Source organism: Xiphophorus maculatus, chromosome 2, assembly GCF_002775205.1.
Source record: "Xiphophorus maculatus strain JP 163 A chromosome 2, X_maculatus-5.0-male, whole genome shotgun sequence".
Lineage (NCBI taxonomy): Eukaryota > Metazoa > Chordata > Actinopteri > Cyprinodontiformes > Poeciliidae > Xiphophorus > Xiphophorus maculatus.
The window spans coordinates 27198417-27219596 of record NC_036444.1 but is presented as its reverse complement, the minus strand read 5'-3'; the positions used below and the strand labels follow the sequence as shown (position 1 = coordinate 27219596).

Here is a 21180-nt window from a genome sequence, read left to right as displayed (position 1 = left end):
CAAAAATACCTTCTTAATTTCAAAAATCAGACTGATTACAGCAGGGCAACAGCAGCTCAAATTTAGTAGCTACTCATTACAACCATACCATGCAGAATACCATCAATGAATGAAAGACATATCATACCTAGAACCTTGGGTATTACTCTGCTAAGAACAGGAACCTGAGGCTACAATTCACACAGGCTCAACAAAACTGAACAACAGCAAATTGGGAAAACGTCGCCTTGTCTCAACACCTAATTTCAGTTGTGACTTTTATAGGTCAAAGCCATAACTTGTACACACACGTCCCTCTAACCTTGTTGCTGTTGTTGAGGTTCATGCTGCTGAGTGCGGACAGCTTGGCCTCCAGACTCTGGTGGCCCGGCTGCTGCTGCTGATGGAGGAGCTGCTCCCTCTGGATCTGCTCCCTCATGCTCCGCGCCTCCTGGATGGCTTTCATAACCGCGTCTTGGTCCCCAAACAACGCTGTCGAGTTAAGGCTGGACAAGATGTCTGCACACGGACACAGCAGAAGGAGGAGAACGGTTGAAAGCATGAACAGCGACACACTTGATTTGCGCACAAGAACGTTACATAAATTTGCATCTTCAGATTCTAAATCACAAAATTCAGTTTACAAAAGAAAAGTAGAAAAGTGGAATTGGGATGTTAGATAACTGGTAGAAAATGTCCTTGCTGTCTTGTCACAGAGCCTGGTTTGACCTTCACAGCAGAAACACAATCTCACCAAGTATTTTTGGCCTAGTTTCTAGTGCAAATATCTCTCTACACTTGAAATAAGACTAAACTAACTTATTAGGAACTTTCCAGCACCGTACGAGACTGTTCTAAGTGAGTAACTCCTTAGTAATGATGAAAAAGTTCCAGTTCCACTGACAGATATTTTCCACTTATAACATGGGGGAAATGTCTTGTTTAAAGTGAAATAATCTGCTTGTGGAGTTAGCAGATTATTACTTATTCAGTAATGTTAAGGAATTGTATATCTTGCTGAAAAGTTACTTCTAAGTCCCTTTTGACTTCTTTCAAATGTACAAAGATGTTTGCTCTTGAAACTAGACCAGAAATACTGGGGGGTTCAACGTTGATTTCAAACTTGTGGCCAACCTAATTTTTTTATTAATTAGTTTAGGTAAAGTAGAGAATATTTTAACACTTAAATACCCAAGATCAGATTTTTGGACTCGCATCACGGCCCGAACGTGTTGTTTTCCGGTTTCCGGAACTGAGGAGTACCTCCCTCCCTCCCTCTTTGCTTGTTTGTGCGCCACACTCCTCACTTTTGAAGCCCCACACGCGCACTTGAGGAATTAAAAGAAGTAAAAATAAATAAATAAAAGAAAAGGATGTAAAGTTTCCGTTTCCCTCCTCGTTTAATTAGCACACGCGTAAAGGAGGCACCGTACGCTTGGGTGGCCGCTAAAAACGGGCGAAAAATAACTTTTGCAGAGAACACAAGCGTCTCGTCCTCAAAGCCACAATAGAGAAGCCGGTGAAATTGTTTTCTGAGGTGGAGGGTGAGGAGTGGGGAGCGGGGGGAGTGGTATAATGAGAGGCTTTAGATTGGCCTTAATAACAGATAGCAGAGGTAGGGGCATAAAAGGTCTAGCGCGGGCAGACAATAATGCGAGGAAGCTCTTAAAAACCAAATAACGTGTGCTGGGTTTCACTGCTTCCGCTGCCAGGTTTTCATTGGGGCTAAATACAGGGCTTTGGACTCCTGTAAAACACAAACACTCACTCAGATTTTACACACACACACGCAGAGGTCTCCTGGTGGGGTTGAGGTGTCTGCAGTCGTTCGGGCACACGCGGTGCAGCACAGTGTGTCTGTGGGTGGCAGGGAGGAGCGAAGCGTCTGGCTGCGTGATGTTTTTGTTTTTCCATTTAAAGGGACTCTTTTTTTTTTTTTCTCACACAGAAGCGAGGACGTGTGTGTTGGAGGGGGGGCCGGATGTACGACGTAGACGTGGGGAAGCACGTTTTTACACACGACATGACTTTGGGCCGAGAGCAGCAGGTTCAACGGGGTTCGGTCCGGCGGGGTGTTTCTGCCACCTACCCAGGGAGGCGTTTCGGCCCATGCTGGGGATGGGGCTCGGGATGCGACCCTTGCCCAGGCCACCTGGGCTGGTCTTGTTTCCGGGCAGCAGGCTCTGCGTGGGCGACGTCGGAGAGCGATACGGCTCGGCCATCTTCGGTCTGGCGGAGAGGTTCAATGGCTGTGTGGATCCTTCTTCCTGTCCGGAAAAGAGAGGAGATGTCAGGGGTGTAAACACGCGATCTGCTCAACAGACCCGCTGGGGCTTGATATGCGATTCAATTGACAAGATGAGATTTTAGAAATGTTCCACAGAAAACTAAAGGCATAAAGGCCAGATATTTTTGTATATTCCTGTTTGCACTTTCTGACTAGGGATTGCACCGATCCACTTTTTTCACTTCTGATATCGATATCTCACATTTAAAATTGGCCAAAATAACTAAAATAAAGTCACGATAATACAAAATTAAAGTAGAAATAATTCAAGAAAAAAGTCAAAATATTACGACTTTATTTTGATAATATTACGACATCACTGACATATTACAACTTTATTCTCATAGGCCGTTATTCTCGTATTATTCTGGCTTCATTCTCGTACAACTTTGTTCTTGTAATACTGACTTTTTAATGTTATAATATGACTTTATTTTCTTTTCTTTTTTTTCAACTTTATTCTCGTACGCCTTTATTCCTGTATTCTTATTACTTTATTTTCATGATTTTAGTTTTTTAATCTTTGATTTTTCTCTTAGCATGGCTGTAATACTCCAGCATAGGGTAGCAGTTTTCTTCTTAATAAACTAAGTCTTGAAACTAACTTTAGTATTTACTCCAGTAGTCCGTGACAGAAAGATCTGTTGGATGGTCTGAGACATTGCTTCAAAAATAAGCCAAAAAAACAAACTAAACAAAAAGACAGAATTATTCTGTACAGAACTATGTCAACACAGAACAAATCAATTCTTGTAACTATACATTAGCAAAAAAACAAAAACACACGTGCCCACCATTGGTGTCTGTGTCTATATTTTCGGTTTGGCTGCGAACGCGTTGCAAACACGGATCCAATATGCAGCCGACAAAGTGTTGAGGAAAGGAGTTTAGGATGAGCCATGTCGTGGAAAAACAGCGAGGGGGTTTAATGTGGGTGGGGGGTATTGCATGCACAGTAAAGGTTACAGAGGGTGGGGCACTGCACCACTGTTTGAGTGCGGCCAGCTCTGACGCCGGCCTATTGTGACGCCGGCTGCAGCTGTGCCCCGCAAACACATGTGGTTTCCATTACCGCCTGGTTGTTGAGTAAAGATGAGGCGCACGCTCTCTCCAGTGAAGAGGTCTGGGCTCCTGCCAAACAGCAGCCAGCGCCAGTGTCCTGTGTGCGTGCGTGGGCGTGTGTGTGCGTGTGTGTCAGAGCGCAACTTTTAAATAAGCTGCCACTAATTGAGGGTGAAGAGCACTGGGCCGTGCACAGATCATCGTTTCAACATCTTCCAAATTTCCAGCCTCTCACTTTTTTATTTTATTTTTTTACTTTGCGCTAATCGTCAAGACTTAAGTGTTTTCCCATAGCGCACATTCACTCTTTCCTTTTGTGTTATTACGTTGCCTGTTGCGCGCATTAAGACGCCGTTTTTAACTCTGCGTTTATTAATTACAGGGGAACAAGTATGAACCGCTGGCTCGGTCAGTCCGTCTTCTAATAATCGTACGCGACTCCGGCTCATACGTCTCTCCCGATCGTTAACGCAATTGGATTTTTCACGCACCTTAATCTGAGTCACGGGGCTGGACGCTCGCTTCTCGCTCTTGAGGTTGGAGGGTGAAAGCGGACCGGAGGAGTTGGGAGCCTGCGGGAGGGGCGCCATCTTGGCTCCCGGCGAGATCTGCATGCTTGCCAGCTGTGCGGCGTACAGCTGCTGCAAAAAGAGGAAAAACCAGAAAAACCAACAGCTTATTAACATTGTTCGCCAGCAGCTCGTCAGTGGCTTTCCTCTTTCATCCTTTCTTCTACTTCCATATACACACACACATGCACACACACACACCCCCACACGCACCCTTGGTCCTATTTTTTGTAGCATATCTTTGGTCCTCTCTGGAGGTTTTTTGTTTTGCACCACAGTGGATCCACTTATGCATGCTTACTGCTACAATGCCATGCAAAAGCATTTATGCACTCCAAACTTTTTCATTTCTTTTAACCACCAGCTTCATTCCACCTTATTGGGGTTTTTATGTGATTTATGCAACACAAAGTTGTGTATACTTGTAGCCTGGGTGTTGCCTTCATACACAATTTTGCTGGTTTCTCATCGCCCTCCAGTGACCTGTCTGTAATTTCCCCCATTGACTTGGATTCTTCTGGTAAAATTTCAACCGGTCCAATCAATGAACAAAAGGAGAAGTTGTGTACGATGATTTTCTGAGCTGTTTTAGAATTGCAGTCTGTTTTAGCAATGGCAGCGGAGGAAGTGAACAAAGCCGTTCAGTTAATGTCGGCCAGGCTTCCAAAACATTGAATTAACATCAACGTCCATCTGGTTCAGCTCAGCACTTTGGAGTGGAGGATGGTTGTTTACAGTGTAGGTATTTTCCGGTAAGCCTCATATCGTCCAACTGGCTTATTGTTAACGTCACAGTCAAACATTAGCAATTGGCTAATGGTTAAAACTTAAGACTCCATGCCTCTGTTGAAGGCATCCATTAGCTAGAGCTAACAACCAATAGCGGGCTCATTAGCTCATTAAGTCTAGCTAACTGTTAGCTCTATTTAGAACAGTTTCTCGGTAGCCGAGGGTCCAAACCCTCTGTACGAAATGAAGTGTATAACAAGGGGCTGGTTTGTGCTTGTAAAGTGAAACAGTTCCATCTTTCCCTTGTCAGCAGCATATATAGGTTCATTTCTTCACTTCAAGTATTTAGATAAGAGCAGTCACAGTTAGTTTTTGCCAAACCCCAGTTACATCTTTTGCAAATTTTCCCACAAAAAAACCTGAAAACTGAACAATAAAAAAGTAAAAGCCTTGGAACACATTAGCCTTTGGTTTGGACAATCTAAAAGAAAAAGGAGAAGGAAGAGAAGAAGAAAGAAAAATAGAGCTGACTTTTCATCCAAGGTACTTAGCAAAAATCAAAGAGCCAAATACTCGGCCCACCGTCCAGGGTCTTCTAAATCAAAGCTTGCTGGCCAGACAAACCGCTGCCCGAAACCACTGTCAACTCCTGTCTGAACGCATTGGAGTGTGAGTGCCGGAGTATCAAAGAGCCTCTCCTCAGGAAAACCACCCAGACGTGGCTGGCCTTCACTAGATTCCCCTCACTTATTCCTTTTTCTGCTTTCCTCTCCCCTCTGCGTTACTCTCACCTCATCTATACTCTCCCCTCCTTTTCCTCTAAATATCTGTCTAAAATCCACCCAGTTCCCTTTTGATGTCCCCCTCTGCCTCTCTCCACTTGTCTTCTGACTCTCAGTTTTTGTCCGGAAATCATTTTTTATATCGTCTTCCCCAGATCTCCATCGTTGGTTAGTTTTTATTTTTACTGTCTGGCCCTCTATAACCTCGACTGGCCCCCGGTGTTGTGAGATCTGATTTCCCTGCAGTCAAAACTGCGTGGCCTCACAGGAACCGAGATCCAAGAGCAAAAGAAAGCAAAGAAAACAACATTCGAACGAAGACGGAGAGCGAAGGACAGAGGGTCTCGTGTGGCAGACACGCAGGACCACCGTCACTACGCCGCCAAGGCACAAAGCTTAGCGGTCGGGACAAGAGAAGCTGGCTGGCTGCCTTTCCACTTTTCTCCGAGCGATATTAAACACAAACAGAAGGGGCCTCACTGCTGAAACAAAGCCCTGATGTCACGCTGCTTATTTTCCTTGGAAGCTACCAGAAGCACGCGGGCCAGCGCCTCGGCGATACGAGATCCCCCTTTCCAATGGTTGGCGGTGAGGCCTCGCGCGTCAATCAAGCCGACCGCAGAGTTACTTACGCCGGTGCCTGATACCCTTACAGCCATAAAGGGAGCAGAGGGGCTCGGCACAGACACCTGAATCTTTTGGGGGTAGAACACACATTTGGGAATCCCCCCCCACACACAAACCCCTTTGTCTGCACATATGCATGCCTTCTGCGTATTTTCTCCACCCTACACCATTGTGCTTGAAGCAGCGGTTCTGTCAACAACCAAAGGACAGACGTCTTGAATGAACAACAAGGCTCACGATAAAAGCTTTTCTTTTTTTTCTTCCAAGACGTTCAGCAATTGATTGTTGACTTGCTAATGTGCAGCGTAAACAACCCAAACTGAAGCTCTTGCTGCACAATCAACCCCCAAGGGAAGACAATGAAGCCATTTCCTAAATTACAAATTGACGAAGAGGGTCTTAAACTGCGCTCTGTCTGTCCAAACTACCTGACTAGCCTTTGGAACAAAGTGCTTATTTCACTAAAATGTCTCATTGTTGACCCTCCTCCATTATCTGTTCATGTTTCGCTTACTTTAGTGCAAGTATATTGAAAAAAAAGGTGAAGTCTGACAGCAACCGTTTTCTCTTGTCAGAACAGAGCGGAAGATCCCTTTAGCTGGCCTCTTTCAGTATCAAGCTGCTGCTGTTCTCTGGAGAACACAAAACAAATGAGGTTTTGTCTTTTTTAGGTTTACAAGGAAGAAACTGATTGACTGTCAACTCACTCAGAAAAGAGTGGATAGATATTAATTGAGTAGATTGATTTTCCGCTTAAAGACTTAAGAGATGTGAAACATTAGATTTCTGAAATGTATGAGCTAATGTTAATATTGATTTTCTCAGCATTTTTCGACATCATTATTAATTTTTTTGCATTAATAAACATGGTTATTTTTATTTTAAACACTACATAAACATTTGTTTATACATTTATATTGAATTAAAAGCCCCTGCAGTGTGCCCTTGCGCCGAAAAGTAAGCCACTGACCCTCCCAGCTAAAGTCCTCTGGGTCTGCTAACAACTCTGCCACCACCACGTTAAACAACGTCACCAGCGAAGGACGAAGCCCTTCAGACCAGACCAGTATGTGATCAGTACGTGCAGGAAGTGACCTCGTGGGACAAAATGGTCTTTCTCGCCTTTTTTCTGCCGTGGCCCCAGACGCCGGACGAGAAAATGACCGAGCACAGACACAGAGGGAGATGTCATATGATTTCAACAAGTATGTCTGCTAAGCAACTGTGTTTCCCTCACATTAACCGTGCACAAAGGGGGCCTTTCTTCGGCAGAAATCCACTGTTTGTGAAGGGGTCCTGCTTTGAGGCTTCAGAAACAATTGGGCAGAACAAGTTCCCACGGCGGCAGCACAAGATTCACGCGTTCAAAAAACTGTTGCTTCAGGTCGCGGCCGGTCAAGCTCTGCATGCGCAGCTTTGGTCGAATATCTCAAGAAACAGTCGTTCGAATTAGTTTTTTAGTAAAAAAAAAAAAAGAGAAAAATTTGATATACAAAGCTATAGCTTTTAAACTTTTCTTGTCATAGTAAAGAAATGAGCAATCTAGCCGATTCACAATTAATGCCTTGAAATAGCATTGGACAATAATTCAATTCATTTATCGTATTTTCCGGACTATAAGTCACACTTTTTTAATAGTCAGGTCCGGCTTGTATAAAATAACGGCTTGGTCTACTGACAAAACTTTTTGGGCTTCGAGCTAATATTATTCTGCTTTCTATCTAAATTTCATTTATTAACTGTCTAATCTCTTTAGTGATTTCACACATTCAGCTGAATTTACTAATGAACATTAAACAAGCATCCAGAATCACTTCTAGAAACCAGGCTCGGTCTCGCTCGGCTACGCAGCCACTCGGAGGTAGGAACTGTTTACCAGGAACTTTTGGAGGGAGTTTTATTAATCAGTATTAAAATAAATGTTACATCGTTTACGTACTGGTGCACAAATAAATACTACCACAGCTCAACATTTCCAGATTTTTTATTTTTCTCCAGAAACTTGGTGGTGCTGCCGGTATGGTTAATGCTTCACTGAGACACGACTGTCAGGCTTTGCTTAAATTTGTGAAGGTCGCACATTGGACTCCTCTTTAAAGTGGTTATAGTGCAGCTTAACAGAGTGAGTAGCCAGAGCCGATCACAAGTTTGTGGCTAGAACATTAAAAAACAGTAAAAGCTGCCTTCATAAACTATTTATTAGCAGTTCTGACAGTGTGTATCTCATTAAATAAGAGGCACACTTTGTACTGTACAATTCCTAATTGTGAACATATTCCTTTAAGAGTTCGAACGCGTAAAAAGGAACGAAATACGTTTTTATCGGCTCGTTTTGCTGACAGTAGTTATCGGCACAACAATTAGCAAATCCTACTGGTGTTCCGACTCGCGTCGAGAACGCGCTCTGTTTGGGTCGCTCCCAAATCTGATCTCTGACTTCCAAGACGAACCGAGCAGAGCATAAAAACCACAACAGGTTAAAGGACTTGGAGAAATGAGAATTACGTCCAAACGGTTCACAATGAGACTGGGAATTGGAAACACACTGATCTACAGAACCAAACTCGTTAACTAAGCCGTGAACCACGCCTTATGAAGTAGCAAGTGGCACGCTGCTTTAAAAGGCTAATGAAGAGGTTCCCCAAATGGAAATGAGGGGCTTTCTAGTCAACACAGCTTAATGACTTGAGCAAGATCTCAGTTTTCTCAAAGTGACTGTCGTGTTAACAAACAGCAGCTTGTGCAAGTCCCAACCGACAGCCCGACTCAAGGGTTGCATGAAAACCGTCCTTTTGGTAGCAAATAAAAAAAAGGAGTTCATTAATGTATGCAAATGCACACAGTGCGCCATATGTCTCCCTTCTCCTACAACGCGCAGTCGCTGTTTTAGAAACATTCTCTCTTTTTTTTGGATGCATTTTTACTGATTGCACCATTGCATTTGGCCTCACACCACGTTTTCACAGGAGTGAGCAGCATGTTAACAGGGAATCAGTGTTACAACGTTTTCTGACACTGGCACGCCTCTGTAACTAAAACTTCCAATGATAGTCACGGTGAAAAGAAAGTACACCCGGTCGTAAAATTCTAAGGTTTTTATACATTTTAGGACGTAATTAAAATGGTCCTTTCTGTACCTGGTTCTAGAATCGTTGACATCCAACCCCAAGAAGGGATTTCATATTTTAATTATTAAACAAAGACAAGGCAAATGTAGGGACGCTGTGTGTGGAAAGACTAACTGCAACCTCTCTGCGTTCACAGAATTTATGAGGGCAACAGAACGTAATTCAACAATGACCTGACGACGGCAACTGTTTTAGTTGCCATCTCAGAATTTCTTTTCTCGGAAATGGAAAACATTTCAATAATGTAATAATAATAATAATAATACAGCTGCCAATCCTACCAGAAGATGATGTTTCTGAAAATTCAAACCTTGTAAAAACTCAAGAGAAAAAAACTCAAATCTCTAAAGGCCTTTCAACCACCAAGCACAGTGATGGACGGCTGATGATTTGGGCTTGTCTGGGCACTTTGCAGTCAACGAGCTGATCGCAAACGCCTCACTATAACAAAGTCTTAGGGTGTCAAATGTGAGGTGATCCATGAAACGGCTGAAGCCTGTTCGACACTGAGACAATCACAGGGAAACTGACACGGGGCGGAGATACAAAAAGGTCAGGGATCGAACCCCAGATGAGGAATAAAAGTCTTTAAAAATGGGATGACCACATTGCCACTACGCCGTGCATCGCCACAATCACTTTTATTAGGTTCTGATACATAAACACTAGAACTGATAATTGAAAAAGCAAGAATAAAAATGAAGTTGCACCTTAAATATGAGGTATAGAGAGAAATAAATTCTGATTTTGAGAAAAAAAGGGAAGAATACTGAGATTAAAGTCATAATTCTGTCAGAAATAAAGTCAGAAATGTTATAACCACAGCATGATGTACAAATGTTATTCTCTATATTTTTCAATTTGTTGTAAAGTAAAAAAAAACAAAAAACATTTCTGTCATGATGAACAAGTACAGGCTTATTGTCAAAGTCTTATCATGATCACTTTTAGCAAAAGCGTTACTGTATAAACGATGTCCAAAACATGCTGGAAGCCACTGCCTGCTTCTCTCTCCCTCTCCCTGTGTGTTACTCCCTCTTACACACACACGCAAAATCCCCCAACAATCACCGTTTATTCCATCCTCAACTCTTCCCCGCCTTTCTTCCTTTTTTCCCGGTTTCTGCCGACGGCCTGATGAGAAGCTTCCTCTCTCATTCAGGTTCCTCGCCGCCTCTCGTCCTCCGCGAGCGTCATGAATGTGAGCGACATTTGCGCCTCTGACATCACGCGCCCTCTTTACCTCTCGCGCGCCGTGCGGCTCCCTTTGATCGTTTGAAAGCCAGGAGTGGGAGGCAGGAGGGCTCCGACACCCCCGCGGCGAAGCGCGGCGCTTTGCTAAGTCAATAGCGGCTAATGAGTTCTCCGATAAACGAGAACCACAATGCAAATTGAATAAAGCGAGATAAGGATTCTTGTGACATCTAAAAAGCCATGCTACGGTAATGAGTGACATGATGAAGCTGTATTGTTGGTGAGTGAAATAAAAAAAAGCCTTTTTCTTAAGGGTTTTTGTCCTTCCTGGGTAGGTAGAGCAGGAAGGGTGGTGGGCTTGTTTTGTCAAGATCTCAACCGCCTTCAGAGAGCAAATCTGTGTGTTTTTTTCTTCTATTCCCTATTTTTCATTTTGCATAATCTTTTAGCTTTGCAAACATGTTGTATGATAACTATTAGGGATAAGTGCTATTTTCAAACCGCAGGTGTCAGGGAGCCATTAAATAAATGTGATGAATTGCCGGGGCCAGGTGTTGTGCTGGTGGGGAGGAATTCCTCCGTCATTCATCATAACGGCTTTTGTCTGATACAGTTGACAGGCAGCGAATAAGGAGGCTAACCTGTTAGCGTCAGTCCACCCAGCTCTATCTTCAAACGCCGTGTCATGCTATTTTAAAGAGCTACTGGAACGCCATTAAGCGTCAAAAGAAAACACGAGGGAAGCTGGAACGTACGCCAATCAACGCATGCTGGGTGCCCTCCAGCTCCCGATTGTACTTTCCACAAGAAAAAAAAAAAGTTTCTAAGTACTCCAGGAACATATCGAGCAGAGCACAGGAGACCAAGCTAGCATATTGTACAGAGAACAGAGTGGTGTTGCATTCTTAAGCTTCCTTTGGTCAACCTGTTAACCATGCTGTCGTTATGAATGTTAATCTTCAAATAAATCCCACGGTCCTCTTTCATAATTATATCCATCACTATGAAATCTTGGCTCTTGAGTTGAACAATAGCCTGGGCCTTCAAGTGTCATGCTATGCAGACGATGGGATTGTGTTCTCGCTGAGTTAGGAATACAGACACAGTTTCATTAGCCCCCGTTGATAAAGATGTGGAAAATGCATTCAGATGTATTCCTCCTATCGTTTGACCTCACAAAAGAAAAAATAAAATCCTCCCTTTAATTTGAGTATATTGCTTCATATACCGTATTTTTCGGACTATAAGCCGCTACTTCCCCCCCCCCAAGCTTTGAACCATGTGGCTTACAGCCCGGTGCGGCTTCTCTGTGGATTTTTCTTCAGCCACCAGGGGGTGCTTTAGCAGGAAGTGAATCATTGGAAGTCAAAATTGGAAATCAAAGAAGAAAGCGCTGATTTTCATTTAGAACAAGCACATGCTAGCAGCAGGCAGGACGGAGAAATTTATTCAAACTTATACCCCCTCATCATGGAAACGACATGAAGAAGTTCATATGATGCCACTTTTAAGTTGAGGCTGGCAGTACAGATCGATATCCGCTGCTGGATTCGGCGTTGGAGACGCATGACTGCGTCCTTAATAGCAGATTTATTTAGAACGCAGCCTTCTGCTGTCCTTGTGGAAAACAGAGAGCGGCGGAGATACCAGCAGCTTATATATGTACATTTCCATTGTTTTTAGAAAACTTTGTGGGTGCGGCTTATAGTGAGGTGCGCTCTATAATGCGGAAAATACGGTATACAGGTGAAGTCAGATGTTTACCCAGACCCCATAAAAGATATTAACTTTTATTTCTCACTGTCTGATATTAACGTAGGCAACATTTCTCATGTTTTAGGTCAATTAAACTTACCACAATTATTTATATTTTAAAGAACGAATGTTGGAGATTTATTTAATAATGCCTTCAAAATCAGACGTTTCCTCAGTATTTGGTTGCCTTGCCTTTGAACTATACGAGCTTCTGACAATAGTTTGCTGGAGCTGTTGCCCATTTCACCTAACAGACCTGGAGTAAATGAGGTTTACCAAATCAGGTTTGATTTAATAAATCAGGTTTATGCGCTGCTTCGCTGGCTCACACCTTTACAAATCTGAGGTCAGGGCTTTGTGATGGCCACACCAAAACACAGACTTTGTTATTCAAAGTTCTCTTCCTGATAACTTGGCTGATGTTTTTTGACTTTCCAGTCATGTCAAACCTGAAAGCAGAACACCTTAAAGTACATCCAGAGGCGAGCCGCCATTTAACTCAAAAGTGTCAGTACACCTATCAGGGGTTTCCAAAGCCGTGACATCATCATCTGGGCTTTTCCTCGTTGTTTAAAGAGACAGTAACCGTGCTTTATGTAAACATTTTATGTTGAAGACCTTCATAAACAAATCTCTGGCATATTCTTTCGCTCAATACTGTCAAATTTAGCAAATGGAAATACTCTTGGTAATTCTTTTTTTTTTTTTTAAATAAAAGCAACAGAGAATGTATTATGTTAAAAAAAAAAAGCCATAATTTGAGAAATGGGTGTATAGGTTGGGTACAGCAATACTGGCTAATGCACACACTGTCAATGTTGCAAAAATGGCTCATAAATGAGGTAAGTGAGGGCAAAAGTATTTGTTTCTGCAAAGAATACAAAATATCGTAACTGGTTTGGGCCTCTGTGTTGGAGGACTATTCATAATATAAGCCTTCAAAAATAAAATTGCTGGGAATAAAGGACCAGATGGACACTAACTGACAGCTATACAGAAGCAATATTGAAAAAAAAAGCCACATTTACTCTTGGTAATTCTAACGGAGCTCAAACAAGAGACGTTTGCTCCGATTTAACTTCAGACCGTGAGAGAACCAAGTGCATTCAGTGTATGTAAACTTCTGGTTTCAAGCAGCTTTTTGGCAACAATGATGAATATGGGGAAAGCACCTAAGTCCCACTGTCACATATGGTGGAGGATGATGTGTTGAAGAGTGTGTGTGTGAAAAACAGGTTCTTTAAAACTTTAAAACAGTAAACAGACACTCAGTCGCCATCGGGCGTTTTAACAGTGTAACAATCCAAATCCACACAGAAATGGTTTCACCAGAAACAAACTCAACCTCCTGCTTCTCCACCTCAGCGTCCAGCGGAGTGAGCTGAGCAGAAGGAAGCGTAATGGAAACCCAGGGCTCTAGCTCATCCACAGAGAGCCTGCATTTATTTGCACCATACTGTACCCTTCCATCTTGCATCAGCTTTTTTACATTTTGCGGTGTGAAATTATTCTATCTACTGTTGTACAAGATGTAGTTAAATTTAATTTATTTTGTGCCGTTCTACACATCCTTTCCAACAACGTTGTCCCTGAAGGCAACACAAAGTTTTTCTCTAAACCACAGAACACAAGGTCTTTGGTGCCGTGCCCTCTTCACCTCAGGACAAGGGTAACATGAACCCGAGTTTTATTTAGTTTATTCTCTTCCAGTCCTTCCTATCCAAAATATTGTTTAACAGCTGGTTTGAGGTCATTGCTGAAGGTTGAAACAATACAAAAACACAACCTTTAAACTTAGTTTTCCAAAACTGTACTTCACATAGATGATGAATAAGGTGTCAGGATTGGAAGAAGTTCAATCGTGTGTATAACACCAATTCTATGTCGTCTGCACAAAAGATTTTAAACAAACATATACCACAGAAAGAAAAAATAATTTTTTATTGTTCCAAAATAATATAGCATTTTGATTAGTACAGTGATTTAGATTCACAAATTTAGATATCCTGAACAGACAACTTGTCGAAGCAAAATTCCTGCAAATTTTTTTAGCAAAATCGAATCTCTGATGCTAAATACGTCATAGTGCAACACATACTGGGGTCAACTCTCCACACCGTGGAATTCAAGTTCCAATCACGTCCTTCACCACATGTGAATAAAATGCAAACATTTCTAAAAGAACGAATCAGAATGGCCAAGATTTCACTTACATGCCCTCCTAAACCTTGTGAAAGCTTTCAAGGAAGAGCTGAAGCTGCTGTATTTGCGAAGTTTAGGTCAACATTTAATGGACTGAGAAAAGGTTATCACTCCAGTTACTATGTGTGAAAGCAAATTCTTCTGCCAATAATAAAATTTCTAAAAGCATTGGTTGATGAAATGTCAATACAACAATAAAACAAATCTGCCATTTCTCTGGGAGACCTGTCTGTTGACGAGATGAAGATAACTGAGAAAAGTCCATTCTATGGCATCTTACCAAACAATACGGCAACAAGTATCAGCAGTACTGACACCTCACACCGAACTTCCTCTAAGTGCTAGCTACACGCTTACAATTAAAAACAATTTGGTTCAAGGTCACTTGCTTCTGCCTCAGTCCATATAGTTCATGTAAATCTATAACTCAGGAACAACACTGAATGCGTCTCCGCTCTGCTGCTCACTTCACCAGTGCCTTTCCTGGCCACCCATATATAGGTTATATACATAGGTATATAGATAAGCTTATTTATTAGTAATACAGCAAGTATTTTGAGCAAATACTAGCTGTCCTGGTGAATTAATTTGAAAATACAGACGCTGTGCTCATGTGTTTCCCAGTTGCAACAATGGGATTTTTAAAGATTGACTCTGCACTTGCTTTGGTGTCTGGCAAAAAATGGGATTGGTTTTAAATCAACAGCAGAACATGTTTTTAATTTTTTTTCCCTCATCTTTATTGATTCCCAAGGAAGTAAATTTTACGAAACAAATACAATGTCATATTGCAAATTTCAATACTGAAGAAGGAAAGAAAAGCGTCATGATAAATAAAACAACTCTATTTCCCAGGGAAAGATTACAAAGTTCAAAATACAAAATAGTACAATGTGAAAGAAATTTCAAAATATTAATCAAATAATAAGAAATACAAATAAATAAATAAAACTTCACAAACTAAAATCATAACGTTAAATAGTGATAAAATGCATTATCAGGGTGGTTTTATCAAGCTTGGTCTCTAAAACTAAACTCAGACCTTCTGAGTTTTACACCCTGTTTTTACAAAAAAATAACCTTAATTGTTTGGTTTTGTGATTGAAAAAGGCTGTAATGTTTTTCAATTTTATAAATGTCAAACATTATATCCACTCCCTCATCTAGCTTGGTTGCTTTGTCCTGTGATAACCACTTTTCTTTTCGATTGCTCAGCAGATATAGTAACAAAAAAAAGTTTTTGATTGTTTTTAGACGCATTCAACTTTGACAGACGCTTTTTATTGCCAGCTGAAAAAAAAATGCTTCCAAGTTAATTCAACCATATCTCACTCAATCACCAGAGTCCATGCTCTTATCTGTCACCACTCTATTAATAAGAGTTTCTTTGTGCAACTTTACATGAAGCCTTGCTTTATGTAGATAAAAAAAAAGGAGTCAATTTATGTTTTCAAACAGTTTGACGAGGTTTTGGTTCAATGGAGTGTCAAGGCGTCGCCCTCTTACCTGCAGCTGTAGCGGGCTGAGTCCAGAGGCCGCCGCGGCTGCCATTGTTGACGGAATGAACTGCATTGGGTAATTCTCACCTGGTGAACAACCAGAGACGACGCGTGTTAACAGAGAGAGGTGGGGGCAGAGTTCAGCACAAGAACAAACCTGCTCTTTACCTTCAGACCCGAATCGTTCTCTCCGTCTCGCTGCTTTGTCTCCTTCCCCCCGCTCATGTTTTTATACATAAACACAAAGGGTCAGGAGCGCTTTATTCAGAGGTTAATAAGACTCACTGTCTGCACACATAAGTGCTCGAGACCGGGCTGAGCGGAGCTCGCTCAATGGGATGCACTCACCAGCTCATAAGCGAGTGCCATGTATAAACCCCTACTGTTTGTCCTTAAAAGGCTTTTCATGTCCAGGTCTTTGTTGAAAAGAGATCGAAGCAAAGAAAAAAAAAAACCCGGCGTGCACAATGACGGCTTTTAACGCCTTTTTGACGCCTTTAAAAAGAGTTTTACTACTTTTTCTTTCTGTTTGCAGCCTTGCGTCCGACTGGACGCAGACTGTACCGATATGAACCGCGGAGGCTCGCCGCTAACCTGCGTCAGGCGAGCGCCCGGAGGAATGTATGGGAGAGAGGAATGCGAAGGACGAGGGAGACGCAAAGAAAGCAGGTGGCGCGTGGGGTCCTGCAAAAACAAGACTGCAAATTGCGCGTGACTTTGCGCGAGGGTGTGGCCGCAGACGTGCTGCAGAGGTAGAGCTGGGGAGAGAGATGTGCTGCGACACGCTGCGTGTGTGCGTTCCTTCGTAGAGTCGTTCTCACGTTTAGGTGGTCAGCATGAGCCACGGATAAATACTGCAACAGCAGCAAAAGTGTTCTCTGAACACCTTCACATTTTGTCACAATCCACCGCAAACTTCGACGGGATTTGGTCGGGTTTTATTTCAAACACAAAATCATAGCAAATATAACTGTGAAGTGGAAGGAAACTGATATATGTAGTTGTAAAAGTTTTGAAAATAAGTGTCTGAGACGCGTGGTATCTAACTGCATGCAACTTTCCCGAACTAATGTTGTGTGCAACCATCTGCATCTATCTGGTAGCGTATGTCTGTGCTAGCATTGCACATCTAGCGACTGAAATGTTTGCCTGGTTTTCTTCACAAATTAGATCAAAAATGCCATCTGGATTTGGCAAGGCAAACATCTTCTGTCTATCTCTCTGTCTGTCCGTCCGCCTGTCTATCTAGATAGTTAGCTACTGGACTAGCTATCCATCTATATATCCATCCATCTATCTAATAACATTGACGTTAGACAGAAACACACGGCTACTTATCACCAGCTCATCACCAGAACCCACGCCACTAAAGGCCTGTTTGGGGGCAATTCTTCTGACACTTGGAGGCCTGTTTTCTCACTGATTGTTTTTGCAGAGTGCCAACATTGACACAGCCACATCTCCCTCATTTAAAAAAAAAATATTCTGTGTTTGACATCATTAAAAAGTTTAGAATCCACATCTTCAGAATCAGTAAGTAACTCAAGACGCCCCCCTGATGAAGCTTGTTCCTGATTTTGTCGTGGCCAGTTACAAATGTGCAGTAGGTGGATGCGGTTGGGGTGACGGCGTGGGTGTGTGTGTGTGTGAAATTCCATGTTGCAGATGTGCAGGGCGACTGACATGCTCTGCGGTTGCCACGGAAAGAGATGTTCCAGTCCGCTCTGTGTCCAAACGCATTGATCCTGAAGTGAACAAGCGGCGCTTGTAAATCTCTCCGCTCATTTCCACAACATTCCTTACCTGACACACCTCATTACTGTCAACTAGAATCTGTGTGGGGGTGGGCGTGTGTTGGAGGGTGAGGGGTGTAAGGGAGGGGAGGTGCACATAAATATACCTGGCTTGTAGGACATGCCGGGCGGGAAGAGGAAGCCTTGCTGTGCGACGGCGGCGGCAGCCAGAGAGCGCTGGTCGTGTGGGAACAGGGGGATCATCAGAGGAGGCATGTGACCCTGGACCTGAGGGGGAGTCGGACCAAGAGGGAGAGGCTGAGGCCAAAGCGTGAAAAAAGGAACTGAAAACACATTTATGAGTACCTCCGACGCCGCCGAGAATACGTGATTAAAGGCCACAAACAGTTGCTACCAACTTAAACAGTTTCACTGGAGATTTTGTTCCATTTTCTGCAACTTAATTTTACTCCAGCACATTTCAGATAGAAACCCTAAAAGTATACATGGCTTGTAATTTTGTTTTCGCCAGTTTAGTCTCTACTGACCCAATAAGAACATTTTCAATTTAAAGCGTTGCAAAACGGTGATGTTTTAGTAAAAAGGCTCTGTTTCAAAAGAATTCACCACTTATTGGAGAAGCAGAATCTGCTGCAGTTACAAACAACTTTAACCTAGTAGCTTTTTAAATGTGGCGTACCCCAAGGCTGTGTTTGGGCCCGTGTCTTTCTTTTTTTTGCTAAACACATACACCTTGGACAGATGACAGACAAATACAAGAAAATGTCCCGTTACTTTTATGCAGATGCAAATACAGTTCTTCACACCGTCAGATTTACTTCAGGGTAAAAGTGAAATTACAAACTGGTTAAAAAAAAGTCGCTCTATCCAACTGGACTTTAAGATGACTGAATGCCTGATTACCACACCAGGCTTTCAAATTCTGACTTTGAAAAAAATAGGTGTCGTTTAACAGGATTACAGTATTACGGAAATATTTCTGAACTAAGAAGGTTGGTGTTGAAGCAGGAAGCTCGTGATAGTTAATGAAGCAATTGCAATTGCTTCATTACAGTTTTCATATGCATCAACAAAAAACATCCGCGATAAACTTCAGCTGGTCCAAAACTCTGCAGTAAAACGTCAAACTGGAACCAACAGAAGATCTCACCTCCGTTCCTTCATGGTCAAGCTTTTTCTTCCATGTCTACCTCAAACTCCACCCACAGAACGTCACTCACACTTCCAAGAGCAAGATATAAAAACATCTATGGGTTAACCCTCCTCTGTCTTCATGTACTCGACTTCAGACAGCTGAAGACGTTTTTAATGAAACAAGTTTTTCCTGAAGAACTTATTTTTATTCTACTAATTGTCATTTCATTTAGGTTTTAGCTCTATCTTTGTGAACCACTTAATGATTCATTACTTAATCTGATTAGTGAAAGCTTTTAAGAGTCCTACATATATCAGACTAAATAAAGACTTCACTACATTTTGTGCCTAATAAATATTTTCAAAGCAGGCTTCGTACCTGGAATTAATTAGCTTTATAGGTCTGTTTTGGTGCTTTTAGTTTTGGAGAAAGTCTTATGCATGAAAAAAAAATAAAAATAGAAAGAAAAAGCTCCAATGCAGGGGGGAAAAATGAAAATTCAAAACAAACAATTAAAGACATCAAGATGAGAAATTTATATATATATATTTTTTATTTTACTGGAGATATATATATATATACATATATATATCTTTACTTATTGTATTCTTTACAAAAAGTTAAGAATATTAATCAATGATACGTCGTGTAGAAATGCTCGAGACTTAAAAAGCTGAATGAAGACTTCAGGAAACCAAGCAGTAAATGAAGTCGTACGTTCTTGAGGGACGAGTGTAAAAGTGTTGAACAAAATGCCTGAACAACAACGGAGGCCATGAAGAAGCTGCCTTTCATGTCGGCTTGAAAGACTTTTAAAAACTGCTTGTTTGCCTGAGTTACGGCGCCGACGGCTCCGACTGAAGGCAGCGTATCAAAGATGACCCTGCGGGAGTCTATTAGGGTTAAACCAACAGTCTGTACTTTCCCCTCCATCTCTTGCCCTTTATCTCATCCTGTTCTCTTTTCATTAATTTCTGTCTGACTTGTAAAAAAAAAGAAAAGAAGAAGAAACAAAAAGGCGCCTTTCGTGCCTCTTGTTCTTTTTACTTATCCATCTCGTTTGTGAGTTTTTCACCTGAAAATGTTCAACAACAGCCTAAAGGCCGAAAGTAATAAAATGTTAACTAGGAATACCTTAGATATGAGCTGAGGAGGAGTTTCATATATATATTTATATAGGTTTAAAATAACATTTAAAAATGCAAGCTAAATGCTATTACATATAGACAATCAGTTTTTATTCTACTTTTACAGTCTTCACACTAATAATGATCTAACATTTTTCTGCTTTAGGCTGCCGTTGGGGAAACTTGTTAACTTGTTTACTGTAAATTTAATGTTTATCAGCTGGTGTTGCTTTCAAACAGTTAAAATACTATGACACACTTAAATGCCTCTCTGCATCCCAAAATCCAATAAAATCCAGTTTGTTACTCCTGTAAGGTTAAAATCCACAGCCATGACAACACTGGGATGAGGCAAGACAATTACAAATGACGCTAATGGTAGCGTCATTTGTAATTGATGCTATCAAATTTTTAGGATCAATTTGTATCATTTGCATACATAGAGTAGTAAATGATACTACTCTATCATTTACATAGTTACATGGAGTAGCTTAGGAATGATAAAACATATATTGTTGACATTTTGGTATGGGGGGGGGAGGTTGCAAATAAAAATCTGCCTCAGGCCCCAAAAAAGCTTGTTCCAGCCCTGCAGTTTCTTTTTTTTTTTTCCTGTCACATTTTATTATTTTCAAACTAAGCATTTTGTGCTTTTGCTGCAACATGGTTAAGTCCTTTAAAAAAAAAATTAATTAAACACTGTCCTCAGTGTATTTAACCCTCTATTTGTCTCTTTTACTACAATTCATTGATGACCCAAAGCCCCTCCCCCCGAGGCCCCACTGACCCATCGGGGCCCTTCATAATGATCAACCGATCCCCAGACCTCTGCCGCGCCGCTGCGTTGGTAAAACAGGACGACTTCCCCCTCTGTGTGCAGTAGGGAGGTTTAAACAGCATGACTAAACACAGACGCTCTGCTCTGAGCCTTCTGAAGAGCCAGAATTATCATCTGATTAATAATTAGATCAACCGAAAAGTAATTGGACTTTAAATTAATAATGCAAACACTTCTATATCTATAAATGCATACATATATGCCCTTTTGATCTGCGAGCTAACCGAATACCCCATATTTATAGATGATCAGTTTGTTGACACTACTGCAAAAATATGAATCTTTTCTGAATAAAAATGCTGAAATAAATACGGCCTGAATTTGAGTATATTTATTCATATGAGGGAATTTTTTCTTTCATAATGAAAACTGCTCTCTTCTCTTCAGGTACAATGACCCCGTTGGGTCACTATATTGACCCAATGGGAAGTTTACAGATAGACCAAGTCGAAGTCTTGGTGTTCCAAGGTGAGTGAAAACACACCCACAGCATCACACATCCCCTACCTTACT

The 21180-nt window shown here is 41.7% G+C and overlaps 1 protein-coding gene across 3 annotated transcripts in view; it reads right to left on the bottom strand.

The window, feature by feature from the left end:
• The window catches only part of LOC102227618 (transcription factor SOX-6-like), a 144859-nt gene that overhangs the window by 21459 nt on the left and 102220 nt on the right, over window positions 1-21180 (bottom strand). For 2 of the 3 annotated variants that reach the window (XM_023352828.1, XM_014471878.2), the window contains 5 exons: window positions 17714-17834; window positions 15821-15900; window positions 3820-3969; window positions 2069-2246; window positions 302-498 (listed from right to left, as the gene is read on the bottom strand). In XM_023352828.1, coding sequence (XP_023208596.1) covers window positions 302-498; window positions 2069-2246; window positions 3820-3969; window positions 15821-15900; window positions 17714-17834 — 726 coding nt within the window. The remainder of the gene's footprint in view (window positions 1-301; window positions 499-2068; window positions 2247-3819; window positions 3970-15820; window positions 15901-17713; window positions 17835-21180) is intronic. The other variant, XM_023352841.1, reaches the window with a different exon arrangement.